This window comes from Mercenaria mercenaria, chromosome 4 (assembly GCF_021730395.1).
Source record: "Mercenaria mercenaria strain notata chromosome 4, MADL_Memer_1, whole genome shotgun sequence".
Classification (NCBI taxonomy): domain Eukaryota; kingdom Metazoa; phylum Mollusca; class Bivalvia; order Venerida; family Veneridae; genus Mercenaria; species Mercenaria mercenaria.
Genome location: NC_069364.1, coordinates 96,707,235 through 96,722,208, shown reverse-complemented (window position 1 = coordinate 96,722,208; position 14,974 = coordinate 96,707,235). Strand labels below are relative to the sequence as shown.

The following is a 14,974-nucleotide window of genomic DNA, read 5'->3' as shown; positions in this document are numbered from 1 at the left end:
CTTGTGGGGGTATAAAAATAGACAATGTTGTCCTGCCTTAGCTGCTCAGCTCGTATGTTTCAACAGATAACATGGAGATGTGTTAAGAAGGAGGATCTTATGCTTTGGGTACCGAGTGGTTACAGACAGGTATCTAATGTACAGGAATCACGCTGTGCAAAAAGAAAGGCTTTTATAATAATCAGACCGAGAAACACCATAGGGTTATTATAACAGTAGCTTGATCTGGGATGCAGCATTCGGCTCGAGTGGATTTTGCCAGATTGGATCTCACGAGGCGCGCAAGCGCCGAGTGTGATCCAACCTTGCAAAATCCACGAGAGCGGAATACAAAGTCCCAGATCTAGCTACTGTTATAATGACCCTTTTATGATTCATGTTTTGTTCTTGAACGAAGTCTTCAATATTTATCGATATTAAATGGAACTTAGTGAAGTTTTTATGTGCGCTATTTATAGAAATGTGTCGGGTCATGCATATTAATGAAAATAGTCCGGTAGCATACAATACGGAAGGTACAATACGGAATTTAAAAGGTACAATACGGAATTTTTGTCTGTTTATTCATATTTAGTTGTGAAATACAAGCCGATTTTTTACAGAATTTATATAGGTATATAATAAAAGTAAATTCCTGCTGATTCCCATAATGCAAGGTCATTACAGATACATAAATATTGTGCATGTTGGTATACAATGTTATGCACAGTTTAGAATGGACATAACAGGGTTTATTTAATGTAATCATATAAATTTTGGTGGAATTGTTTTAAAGAATTATTACCATCATATTTAGTCATATTCAACCTAAGCATGTATGAATAAGTTCATTAACTGATACTTACCAAGGTTTGAATGAGGGCTAAGGCTGTCTGGACCTCGAATATCTTGAAGGATCTTATCTAGAAAACTTGGACTTAAAGTATCGAGACCCAATCTCATCATCATTTCCTCCCATCTCTTTACTGATTCTGGTGGACTCTGTAAGAAAACATTCAAACTGTAGTGTAATATGACATATCATGTTCACCTAGATTAATAAATGTGTCAAGTTTTATTTTGTGGAAATGAAGCCCAAATGCATGCATATCTCCCAATTCATATTTTCAACAACATAATCATGCTAAAGGCGACGTCATGTCAACCTATCAATGATAGATGATACCATATTTTATTTTATCGCATGTTTGACATCAAGGGAGTGTAGTAAAGCCATTACATAATAAGAGCTATCAGTTGACAGAGCGCTCGACTATTCTCAGTGCTTGATAGTATAATATAAGCTATGAGTAAAACTTAAACATTACAATAAGCATATTCTAAGTCGAAAATGGGCCATAATTCAGTCAAAATGCTAGATAGAGTTGCTTCCTCCTTTTTACAGACTGGGGTCATGATGGTAAACAAGTATGCAAAATATGAATGCAATATCTCAATTGACTTTGAAAATATTTGGGGTGGTACGCAAACTTTAACATTACAATAAGCATATTCTCAGTCGAAAAGAGGCCATTATTCAGTCAAAATGCTTAATAGAGTTGCCTCCTCCTTTTTACAGACTGGGGTCATGATGGTAAACAAGTATGCAAAATATCAAAGCAATATCTCAATGGACTTTGAAAATATTTGGGGTGGTACGCAAACTTTAACATTACAGTAAGCATATTCTAAGTTGAAAAGGGGCCATAATTCAGTCAAAATGCTTGATAGAGTTGCCTTCTTCTTTTTACAGACTGGGGTCATGATGGTAAACAAGTATGTAAAATATGAAAGCAATATCTCAAAGGGCTTTGAAAATATTTGGGGTGGTACGCAAACTTTAACATTTATTCTAAGTCGAAAGGGGGCCATAATTCAGTCAAAATGCTTGAAAGAGTTGCCTCCTCCTTTTTACAGACTGGGGTCATGATGGTTAATAAGTATGCAAAATATCAAGGCAATATCTCAATGGACTTTGAAAATATTTGGGGTTGTACGCAAACTTTAACATTTGTGTGACGCTCGCGCTCACGCCGGGGGGAGTAGGATAGCTCCCCTATTCTTCGAATAGTCGAGCTAAAAATCATAATCAAGATCAATCAAAAGAATTAACTGAAAATATAGTTGAAATTTTCTTAAAGTTACTTCAAATAAAATTATTTTCAAATAGGGCCAGTAGTTTCATATAATATTTGGGGTGGTACGTAAACTTTAACATTTGTGTGACGCTCACGCTAACACCGACGCTGGGACGAGTAGGATAGCTCCCCTACTTTTCGAATAGTCGAGCTAAAAATGATAATACACTAGTGTAATAAAGCTTTGACATCGATGTTGTTTACAATATAGGAGACGTTGGTCAAATTGACTTGTTTATAATTGTTAAAGAAAGCAGAATTTTTTCATGTTTCGAAAGAAAAGCTAACATGTGATAAAAAAAATATTACATTAAAATTTTGTGTTTTTCCACATTAAATTTATTAAACTTGTTAAATAAAATTGACGCATTTTAGTATTTTATTAGACTCGCTTAATAAACTCATATGAAAACACACTCATGTAATATCCTCTATTATTATATACCTATATAAATTCTGTAAAAATCAGCGTGTATTTCACAATTAAATATGAACAGACAGACAAAAATTCCGTATTGTACCTTTTAAATTCCGTATTGTACCTTCCGTATTTTATGCTCCCGGACTATTTTCATAAATATGCATGACCCGACACATTTCTATAAATAGCGCACATAAAAACTTCACTAAGTTCCATTTAATATCGATAAACATTGAAGATTTCGTTCAAGAACAAAACAAGAATCAAAATGGTAAAGGTATATAATAAAAGGGTCATTATAACAGTAGCTAGATCTGGGACTTTGTATTCCGCTCTCGTGGATTTTGCAAGGTCGGATCACACTCGTGAGATCTGGTCTGGCAAAATCCACTCGAGCCGAATACTGCTTCCCAGATCAATCTAGTGTTATAATAACCCTATTTTACTGATATAAGATTTGTATATGAATTAAATTAATTTTTATCTGAAACCATCAGGCTACACTCTTGTGAAATTATTCCATGTGACATAATTATAATCTCTTTGTCATGTTCAACTTTATCAAAATATACTTCTCAAAATCATTCTTCAATACTGAAAGTTAATAAGTATGAAAGTATAACAACTTTGATTTGCTGGTAAGAGCTATAACTGCTAACACATTGCTGTAAACATTAGCAAAAACAATGAGGAAGTTAAACTGACAAAAATTGATGTTAACTGAAGTGACCTGTAATACAATGAATCTGTATACATAGCATAAATACTTAAGACACTTAAAACTACCTTCTTCAATGAGGTGATGGTATCTTGAAAAATATTATTTTCATATTCAGCAACTTGAACAAGAATGACGATGCCAACAATGAATGTCATATGCCCCCTCCCCCCACCCTCCCCACCTTAACCTTTAGCCTGCTTGTGGCAAGTGATTTTGCCTTTGCGGAAAGTGCAGACCAAGATCAGCTTGCACGTGCAGCACTGTTCGCTATACTGTCAGTAAATTTTTGGTGAACACCGCTCTAAGTAAGAAGTGGTACCTCCCAAATTAAATAATGGATCAGTCCATTTTAAAAATTTAGCAGGCTAAAGCTTAAAAGAATGAAACTATGAAGGCAAAGAAAGAGGCTAACCACAGACTTAAATAAATGAAACAACATATACATTATCCTCAAATATCCACTGCTCTTTTAGTTACCACCAGTCAAAAAGAGACAAGTTCTCTAGACAGGATTTTTTCTAAGAGATAATCAGGTGCTCACATAAGGCGCTCACATTAAGGGGAAAAAACATCATGTAAAGAGATTGTCAATCAGCTTGATCCAGTTCAATTCATTCTTGTAAAACACAGTTCTATTTATGTTGTGATATAAAGATGGATCAAATTATTACACCTACCGGATTGCTGCTGCTTGATCCTCTACTAGAAGGAGATATACTGCTAGGCCAGACTGATCCTGCACCAAAACTACCATCCTCTCCTTCACAGTACTTATTCTTAACTGCCCTGTGATTCTTGTCATCTTCCTCGTGTACTTTTTGCAAAGACGACTTGTTTAAACTGAAGCTGTCTTGAAGTGTTGAAAAATTTGGCAAATTTCCATGACTTTGCGGTTCAAATGAATCTGGTGGTTTCAATTCACTTGCAGGTGGAACTTTACTCCTGGCTCCATTTTTCTCAATACTTTCATCTTTTGATCGTAAACGAGCAAATGTCCCAGATGAACTTCCTGGACCGCTGCTAGTGCACATTATGCTTAAATTTGGCAATTCTCCAGAGCTACTACCAGTATTGACAGTTGTCTCTCCTTGCAACTGCGTTTCCATGCCATTTGGCGAATTGGAGATTTTCATTCTTATGGCCTCATGTGTTCCTGCATCCAGAATCGTATTCACACTACTCTCTGTACTGTTCGATTCATTACCACCTGAGGCAAAAGATACAGGCGAAACACTGTGTTTCTCAGTACTACCACTGCTATGTGTTGATAAGAAATGTGTTTCTGTGGGTTGCATATCCTTCGATTGTGAAATGTTAACAAGTGCTCTATATTTTGCCTCCTCAGCAGTTTCTGCGTTTTCAACCATTTCACTCTCTTGTGATGTCCAAACACCAGAAGAACTTTGTGACAACTGGGATGTCTGTCTGCTGGTACCCATTTCAGATTTATCTTGGCTCCCAGCTTCACTGCTACCAGTCACATACCCACTGCTTCGTCTTCTCTGTTCTGTTTCTGCAGATTGTGTCTTTGGGCTTCTTTCATTTCCAGATTTGTCATTGTAATCAGTTGGTATATATTCTGGTTCCTCTTTTATACTAACAGTTCTCTTTATCTTGTGTCTCCCTTTGGTTGTTGGCATTGAACTTGATCCCTCTAATATCTTTTTAGTCTCATACTGTTTTTCCAAATTCTCTGCCACACCCGGTTTTGGACTTGGGTTGCTATGGTAACGTGGAGGAGAAAATGGTGATTGGTTTGAACTTACAACAAGATCAGGTAAACTGTTACTTTTCCTCACATGCTTCCCAATACAGTACTCCTCTTCAACTGACTCAATTTCATGGTCAAAAACCTCGCCACCACCACTACTATTTCTGAACTTCTTTCTCCGGTCATCAGCAGATATACTTCTTCCATCCAAATATCTCATTTTGAAATCACTATCTTGGCCATCTGAAAATTCCAAATGCCTCTCTTCTTCAATATCTTGTTTATTTTGCACTTCCATATGCTTGAATGATTTTGGAGAGTTTGTTGGAGAGTCAGACCCAGAACTTGATGATAATCCAAGCATTCCAAAATTTGGAATACCATCTGCATCTTTTTCTTCAATTTTTTTGTTATCAAAGTTAAACTTGTTAACCTTGTTAGTATCAACTGCATCAAGTTGATCTGTGTTCTCTTCAATGCATTCCTTAGTTAGATTCCCAAGATTTGGATGTGCTTGATTTTCGCCTTGCTTCCTTTGACCATCTCCAAACAAATCCTCATCATTCACAGAGGGTTGTCTGTCAAAAAATATTCCTTTCCCAGAAGGTAAAGTTATATTTCTTCCAGAATCCATGCCAACCTTAAGCCTTGAGTTATCTGTACAAAACTTGCAAGTACCTGCTGAAGAACTAAAATTAGAGGTTGAAGAATCCAGGCAATCTGTCGGGTATGAGGTAGATGACTTTGAGCCAGTGATGGAATTTTGATAATCAGAGGAAGACTTTGTGTACGTTGTTGAATATGTTTGATAATTTGTAGGTCTGGTACAGTCTGTAGACTTAGTGGAATCTGTAGAAGATTTGGGAAAATCTGTAGAAGACTTAGGGTGAAATATATGTTTCTGAAGCCTCTGGAGATTATCGGTTGCTTCTTCGAGATCTATTGACCTATTTGATATTGCTTGTTCATCTATGGAGAGAAAGTTACTATTGTCTCCCATAATACATGTACATTCAACCTAGACAGGTGTGTGTGTTTACACTTTTCACCTATAATCAACCCATTCTAACCAAAATCACTTGCAAATTCAACGGGATACAATGAACTTGTATTTAAAATTCAAAGTTTAACACTGACATACTAAAATCAAAATATAGCTAAATTCCCTTATGTTACATGTATTAGTTAGACTGCATAAACAGTTGTTTTCATATGGTCCTTGTAGTATAGGTAACTGTTTGGCAATATCTGTGTAAATTCCTCTTCATAACCTTTTTCTGAAAATTAAATGAAAATCATTGTTGAATATATGTTGTACATTCCAGGGAAAGAGAAATAACATATCAATCACTGCATAAAAAGTAAATCCTAACAAATTGCTCTATAAACAAAAAGGTCATCATGAACCTAAGTCGCTCACCTGACCTTGAACATTTGACCTTGAATATATAGAGGATATTTGTTTGTTTGCAGTGAGATATCGAAATATATCATCACCGATAAGGGAGACAACTGAATATTTTCACGAAGGCGGAGCCTGAGTGAAAATATCAGAATTGTCTCCCTTATCGGTGATGATATATTTCGATATCTCACTGCAAACAAACAAATTTTCTTTTTATTTTATGCTAGTTTGTGAAGGTAAACGAATTTTCTGTTTATTACGTGCATAAATGTTCATATAAATCCAATATTTCATGACGAAATTCGGATTTATTTAAGCTACCGTGTTACATATGATACATCCGCTAAATTACCATGGACACTTAGGCACATTAATATCGAATATTGGTGATTAGGTTCATTAAATCAACACGACGCCATTTTGTTTTTAAAAACAAAAACTGCATTTAAATATTTTTTGTAAAAAATACACAGTCCGCGGCTAATACAGGCATTGACAAATGCCGGTAGTTAAGTAGAAGCATATTTAAAACTTTTCGGGTCAATCCGTCAGTTCGTTGAATAACCGGAAGCTTGCTTTGTTTACCAAAACACACGCTGAAGGTCAGACTAAAAAAACAACACGAAAAATATAAAAAAAACTGTGGAATATACGTAAGTCCTTGGAAAATCAAGCTGCAGAATTAAATATCATCATGGATTCAATAGAAATAGCTAGGAAATATTGATCTAGGAGCTGCATAGCATAACAAAATGGATGGAAGTTGGAACACAACTGGCTGGACTCGGAGTTGGAGTGGGAAAGTACTTCGACGAAAATGCTGGCATATTACGTAAGGTTGAGTTGATGTCTTGTGATAATTAACTAAGACAACAACCAACTAAATGTGCTGTCGCCAGTAAAATCTACCATATGATAGTGAACCAATGGAAAAAAAGTAGAGGAAACACGCAGTAGCTACATGAATGGCAAGGCCTAGCAACCAAGCTGACAAAGGTAACATTATTTCTTTTGCAAATTTAATTATAGCTAGCCTGTTCTATCTAGGATTGTCTAGCAGTTCATGACTCGTGTATGGCTTGAGTATTAGTATAATCAAGTAATTTTAAAGGCAGCAAAGGGAGGTAATTAAAGAATATATTTCTACAAGGGAGATAATTTATCTGGAAAAAAAAGAAGTTCGGCACTGTGAGTGATATCGATTTATATCTCACTGCTATTTTTCAGTATTTCACCAATAAGCATAAAATAAAATATAACAACACACTGTATCATGAATGATAACAGTCACTGTTGTATTTAGTATGAAACTTGGCTGATAAGGAAAGTTTCATGAAGATCTAGTAAAAACTGTGATTTCTAGGTACAAGATGGACGCTATAAAATGAAATGTTTATCATGCAGGAATCAAATTTGCCTACTAATATTTTATTTCTGATGGAAGATTTCACTTCCTATCCTCTGACTGTGTGTTTACCCAACATTTTCAACCGACCATATGCAAGACATTTTCTAGAGTTTGGACCCGGTCAAAATTTCTGTTTGTACATTAATCATTACAAAAACAAGAGCTGTCACTGGACAGCACGCTCGACTATTCTCAGTGCTTGATAGTATAATATAAGCTATGAGTAAAACTTTAACATTACAATAAGCATATTCTAAGTCGAAAAGGGGTCATAATTCAGTCAAAATGCTCGATAGAGTTGCCTCCTCCTTTATTCAGACTGGGGTCATGATGGTAAACAAGTATGCAAAATATTAAAGCAATATCTCAATGGACTTGGAAAATATCTAGGATGGTACGCAAACTTTAACATTTATTCTAAGTCGAAAAGGGGCCATAATTCAGTCAAAATGCTTGATAGAGTTGCCTCCTCCTTTTTAAAGAATGGGGTCATGATGGTAAACAAGTATGCAAAATATCAAAGCAATATCTCAATGGACTTTGAAAATATTTGGGGTGGTACGCAAACTTTAACATTTGTGTGACGCTCACGCTAACGCTAACGCCGACACCGGGGCAAGTCGCAGTAGCAATTTTACTAGATTTAGATTATTTTGGGTGCAATATATGGACATCAAAATAAATCAACAATGAAAAATTTTGCTGAGTCTAACAATCTCCTCCTGGACAAGTAATTCACAACATTGCCATGATTAATCAACACATCACAAGCATATTCAATTTTTTCAATACTTATTCATAATTTTAACATGACCAAAACATTGCGGAATGATACTAATTTCACTTGGGTAATGATTACATTTTACTCTGACTTTATCATAGACTCCCTGTGTAAAATCTCAAATTCAAACTAAAACAAGAGGGCCATGATGGCCCTATATCGCTCACCTGTTATCAATGCACTTGAGGACAAGAAGGTCCTCAGAAAAAATATCTAAGTCCAAAGGACAGGAACAACAAAGGAAAGAAATTTAACTAAAAAGAAAAAAAAATTCTTACAAGGTACAGATATGTCAAAATACACCTAAAAATTGGAGGTACCATCCATGTTGTACCACAGAAAAGTGGTCTCGGTTTTTCCCTACAGCCAATAATAAAAAAGTTACTAAAAATAAGCTATTTATATTAACGTAAAAGGGAAGTAATTCAAAAGAAAATTATTGTAAGTGAACAAAAGATGGATCTGCCAAATAAATCTGTTAGCATAAATGAAATTTCAGATCAGTATCTTCATTAGTTACGGAGATATACCCATTTTAATTAGAAATAAAGGGAGGTAATTTGACATAAAATCAGTCCATAGTTATCTACCCTGATTGACTCAGTCCAACTAATGATAATAATGAAATTTCAAATAAGTCCTATAAGTACTTACTGATATAAATCCATTTTGACTACAATCAGGGAAGGTAATCAGATATAAAATAACTCTGGAACCTACGATTGGATCTGATTTGTCATGGAATCCAAGATTTATTGTTGTGGAAGATATTTTGGAAGTTTGTATCAAATAAAACCATAAATGAAGTCTCTATATGGCTGCAAAAGCCAAAATAGCCAATTTTGGACCTTCAAGGGGCCATAACTCTGGAACCCATGATGGAATCTGGCCAGTTCAAGAAAGGAACCAAGATCTTGTGGTGATACAAGTTGTGTGCAAGTTTGGTTAAAATCAAATCATAAATGAAGTTGCTATTGTGCAGACAAGGTCAAAATAGCTAATTTTGGCCCTTTCAGGGGCCGTAACTCTGGAACCCATTATGGGATCTGGCCGGTTCAACAAAGGAACTGAGATCTTATGGCAACACAAGTTTTGTGCAAGTTTGATTAAATTCAAATCATAAATGAAGCTGCTATTGTGCAGACAAGGTCAAAATAGCTAATTCTGGCCCTTTCAGGGGCCATAACTCTGGAACCCATAATGGAATCTAGCCAGTTCAAGAAAGGAACCAAGATCTTAAAGTGATACAAGTTGTGTGCAAGTTTGGTTAAAATCAAATCATAAATGAAGCTGTTATTGTGCAGACAAGGTCAAAATAGCTGATTTTGGCCCTTTCAGGGGCCATAACTCTGGAACCCATAATGGAATCTGGCCAGTTCAAGAAAGGAACCGAGATCTTATGGTGATACAAGTTGTGTGCAAGTTTGGTTAAAATAAAATCATAAATGAAACCACAATCGTGCAGACAAGAAATTGTTGACGGACGGACGAAGGGTGATCACAAAAGCTCACCTTGTCACTATGTGACAGGTGAGCTAATAAAGGTATTAATTCCATATAATATTTAAATGAAACTTTGAAGTTTTGTTGTTTGTAGCATCATCTAGGGCATGTGCAGTGAAAAATCTTAATTAGATTTCTAAAATAGTGTGATATTTATTTCTAAAGTCACTATATGTTCATTGAAAATATACTTTGTTATACCCAAGTAGAAACTGGCAGGCAGGTACTCGAAAATGCAGCTCTCTGATTGGTCAGTTAGAACCCCTAATGTACTGTGATTTAGATTACGGGCATATTAAAATCAAAATAATTTATAGCAAAGCCGTGTTTTAACACTATTTAACACTCGCACAGTAATATGTCATATAAATAATTTAATAATAATAATAATAATAATAAAGTCTTTATTTAACGAGGCAACACAGTTGGGTGTACCCAGTCTTCCCTGTGAGCCTCAAATGTACATATATACAGTAAACACAAATTAACAAATTAAAGTAAACAAAGTCATGAAGGGATTATAATGCAAAATAGCATATATAAGAGGATTACATGAAATTTACATAAGGAAGGTAATAGAATAAACAACATGGTTTTATGTAAAGTTACACTGAAAGCAAAAGTAATGAAACAAACAATATACAATTATTTGTTAATTATTTATAGTTTTAAATAAGTACTCTGATACCAAAAAATATCATAGTTCTCATGCGGTTGATAGATGTTGTTGCCCACTAGAGAACCACCATTTTAAATAATTGCTTTTGAATGTGTTCAGGTTTGTTGATGTTCTTATATGATAAGGAAGTGAGTTCCATAATTTTGCACCAGAGTATGCCAGTGATTTTCTATAGAATTCAAGTCGAGGTTTTGGAACTAAAAGTAGTCTTTGATCATATGATCTCAATGACCTATTTTCAGTATACGTAAATAGTTGCTTCATGTAACTAGGGAGAAGGTTGTTAAGAGATTTGTATACTAATATGGCTTTTTTATAATTAACTCTATCTTGAAATTTCATCCAGTTAAGTTGAATAAATAAATCGTCTGTTGGTGTGTCAATGTCTTTATCTAAAATAACACGAGCTGCACGTTTTTGGAATTTGTACATGTCATTCAAAAGCTCAGTGTTACAGTTTCCCCAAATAGTGCAACAGTAATCTAGATGAGGAAGAATGTATGCATTGAAGAACATTTTTCTAGTATGGAGATTTAAAAATTGTTTAATTCTCATAAGCAAATATAATAAGGAGTTGCATTTATTCAGTGTCATTTGAACATGCATTTTCCAGTTAAGGGTATGATCAATATGAACTCCTAGGAGTTTTTCTGTGGTTGAAGTTTGTATAGTTTTATCTTTGAGAGAAATATTTGAGTCTTTGATAGTATTATATGTGTGGTTTGAAGGTGAAATGAACATTGCTTTAGTTTTTTCAGCATTTGTAATCATTGAATTTCGTTCACACCAGTTTTGTACAGAATCAAGATCAGATTGAAGATTGTTACTAACTGAGATGATAGTATTTCCGTAAGATGATAAAGTGGTATCATCTGCAAATATATCTGATGTTGAATTTGATAAGTGTAAAGGCATATCATTTATGTAAACAATGAAAAGAAGAGGTCCTAAAACTGAGCCTTGTGGCACACCAGACAGTATATCTTGAGCACTGGAATATTTTCCAGACACATGAACTTGCTGTGAGCGATTTGTGAGATATGACCAGAACCAAGTAATTGCATTTTCATCAACATTATATAATTTCAGTTTTTCAATGAGTAACTTGTGATTGATAAGATCAAATGCTTTAGTAAGATCTAAAAAAATAGTTCCAACAAGATTTTCTTCATTTATTGCTTTTATCCAGTTGTCAATAATAGTAGTTAGAGCAGTTTCGCACGAGTAGCTTGTTCGAAACCCTGACTGATTTGGGTGAAGAAGAGAATTATTTTCCAGAAATGATTTGAAAGTGTTACTGACATGTCTTTCTAACACTTTTGATAGAATTGGTAAGATTGATATTGGTCTATAGTTTGTTTTGTCACATTTAGACCCTTTTTTATACATAGGTGTAACCTTTGCCCTCTTAAATATTGCTGGAAATATACCCTTTGATATACTTAGATTAAATATCTTTTCTAGAGGTTTAGATATGATCTGAGCACTTATTTTAAGAAATTTTGGGCCTATGCCATCAAGTCCAGTTGATTTACTCAGATCAAGTTTTTGCAGCTCTTTTTCTATGAATGTGCTTGTGACTTTTGGTATTGAAAATGGAGAATCTAGTTTAGTATGGATTGCAATAAACTCCTGTAATTTTATTTTATCACTTTCTGATAAGGAGGAACAATTTTGAGGGGCTGATTTGAAAATGTCAATGAAATAATTGTTAAATACTTCTGCTGTTTTAATTGGATCTGAGATCTGAGTCCCCTCCTCATCCTGAATGTAGTTGGTTTGGTGATTGGTGACTTTACCTGATAATTGTTTCAGATTTTTCCACAATTCTTTGGCATGTTTTTTATTGTCATTTATAGTTTCAGAATAGTATCTTTTTTTAGAATTGTATATGAGGCTTTTAACTTTGTTTCGCCAAAATTTATATTGTGCCCTGTCATTGAGCTTTTTTGCCTTGTCTCTTTCTTTGGTAGCTTGCAAAATCTCTGGATTGTACCAGTCTGGTAAATGTACATGTTTTACACGTTTTTGTTTGAATGGAGCATGTCTGTTTAATACATCATTGAACAATGAATTAAAGGTATCTAAAGCATCATTTGGGTCCTCATATATGTCTAAAATTGACCATGGCTGTTGTTCTAGTGATTCTAGAAAAACTGATTCATCAAAATGCTTCATGTTACGATACTGAATCATATGATGTAAAGGGCCTTTAGGAACTGTACTGGAGACCTTTCTTGTGAAACACACTGGAAAATGGTCACTAATTGATATGGCTGGAACATTAATTTCAGAGATATTTTGAGAAAAATTTGTATATAGATGATCTATTATTGTTTTAGTTGTGCAGGTTACTCTAGTGGGCATGTCAACAAGTTGTTTTAAATTGAAACTGTTAGTAATATTATCCCAAGAATTGTTGTTAGTAGCTTTAGTAATAGGATCATAGTTATAGTTAAAATCTCCAGTCAAAATAATTTCTTTGTTTTCATTAAATATTTTCTCAATAGTGTATTCTAATTCACAGTTCCATTCCACATTTGAAGATGGAGGTCTATAGATGTAACCAAATACGAATGGCTTTTGTTTGTTTTTCTGTACTTCAAGCCAGATCGCCTCAGTTTTATCAGATTCTAAATCAAACCTACGTACACATTTAAAGTTTTGATTCACAAAGACAATAATCCCACCACCATTTGTTTTTCTGTCTTTACGAAACATCTGGTATCCACTTATTTGAAATTCACTGTCACAGAAGCTGTCGTTCAAAAATGTTTCACATAGTCCAATGATATCGAAATATGTATGATTATGAAGTAGAATTTTTAATTCATCAAATTTTGGATATAAGTAGTGGATGTTCAGATGAAAAAATTTAAATCCTTGTTTGTGTAGGAAGTTATTTTGTTCAAAGTTTTCTGCACTTTTTTCACTATATATGTACACATCCTCATTTTTATTTTTGTCTGACATGTTATTTGTTACCAATGTGGTATTATCCAGGGATTTCTGGGCCAAACATTCTGAATGGTCTTCCTCCTGTGGTAGCCTATTGATCTCCATGGGTATTGCTGATGTTGATGCTGGTTCATTCTTTGTGGGTGATAAGCCTTCTGAAAATTTACAGCTGGCTGGTTTGTAGCACTATTTTGTAAACCAAGCACTTCACGAATAGCTGAATTTAATTTCACTCGGGCTGTGCCCTCGTAAATTATTACACCCGACTCATAACTGCCCATCGTGCATAAATAGTGTTAAAACACTCTTTTGCTATAAATTATTTCTTAAGTGTACATTTAAACAATATCTGTGAAGATATTTATTAAAAGGTCCAAGATGACAGAGTTTCAAACTTTATCTAGACTATGTAGGCATTTTCACCAGGTTTCATGTAGATCAGCTAAAAATATGGCCTCTAGAATGTTATCAATATTTTCCTATGATTAGACCTAGTGGCCTAGTTTCTGACCAAAGACAACTCGGTATCAAAATTGACATTCATTTTGTTACATGACAAAACATTCTTAGTTTCATGTTGATCATATAAAACATGAAGCCTACTGTGTGTTACTAATTGTCCTTCCATGATCTGACCTATTTTTTTATCTAAGGTGACCAAGTTGCCAACTAGACCTAAATTTCATAGACAAATTTTCTGACAAAGTTTTAAGAAGATCAAGCAACAAGAGATCACAGAGTGATCTTGGCGCCCACCAATGTGCCATTTTTGAGTGTTCCAAATTTCAAGACTTATTGACTAGCTCAAGGTCAAATTTCATTTCCGTACAAAACACTGTGCATGTGGTCCAAATTCGAAAGCTGTAGCTTGAGAAATGTGAAAGTAGGTCACTAGATCAATTTCAAGGACAAAATTCTTTGTACACAAAACTATGCATGTGCATCAAGTTTGAAGGCTGTAGTTTGAGAAATTTGAAAGTAGGTCTCTAGGTCAATCTTAATGTCAAAGTTTATTTCAGCACACAAAACTATGCAAGTGGTCCAAATTTGAAGGCTGTAGCTTGAGAAATGTGAAAGTAGGTCACTAGGTCAAAATCAAGGTCAAATTACACTTCAGAACACTAATCTATGCATGTGGTCCAAATTTAAAACCTGTACCTTCAGAAATGTGAAAGTAGGTCACTAGGTCAATGTCAAGGTCAAAGTTTGTTTCGGTACACAATCCTATGCATGTGGTCTAAATTTGAGGCCTGTAGCTACAGAAATGTGA

The 14,974-nt window shown here is 34.6% G+C and overlaps 2 protein-coding genes across 3 annotated transcripts in view; both read right to left on the bottom strand.

The window, feature by feature from the left end:
• The window catches only part of LOC123552497 (serine-rich adhesin for platelets-like), a 50,104-nt gene that overhangs the window by 21,211 nt on the left and 13,919 nt on the right, over positions 1 to 14,974 (bottom strand). For both annotated transcript variants that reach the window (XM_053542001.1, XM_053542002.1), the window contains exons 2-3: positions 3,937 to 6,247; positions 846 to 981 (exon numbers count right to left, since the gene is read on the bottom strand). In XM_053542001.1, coding sequence (XP_053397976.1) covers positions 846 to 981; positions 3,937 to 5,970 — 2,170 coding nt within the window. In that variant the 5' untranslated portion in view covers positions 5,971 to 6,247. The remainder of the gene's footprint in view (positions 1 to 845; positions 982 to 3,936; positions 6,248 to 14,974) is intronic.
• On the bottom strand, positions 6,156 to 13,809 carry LOC128556711 (uncharacterized). The gene is made up of 2 exons (XM_053542353.1): positions 11,718 to 13,809; positions 6,156 to 6,247 (listed from the first exon to the last, which is right to left on the bottom strand). Exons 1-2 carry the CDS (start codon positions 13,807 to 13,809, stop codon positions 6,156 to 6,158), a joined length of 2,184 nt encoding a protein of 727 aa, XP_053398328.1.

Excerpts from the sequence above, each read along its gene's own strand:
- LOC128556711 (XM_053542353.1), bottom strand. The coding sequence starts at position 13,809 with ATGGAGATCAATAGGCTACCACAGGAGGAAGACCATTCAGAATGTTTG. Across the intron at positions 6,248-11,717 it reads TGCTCAAGATATACTGTCTG|AAAAAGGTTATGAAGAGGAA; the intron begins GTGTGCCACAAG and ends TTTAATTTTCAG.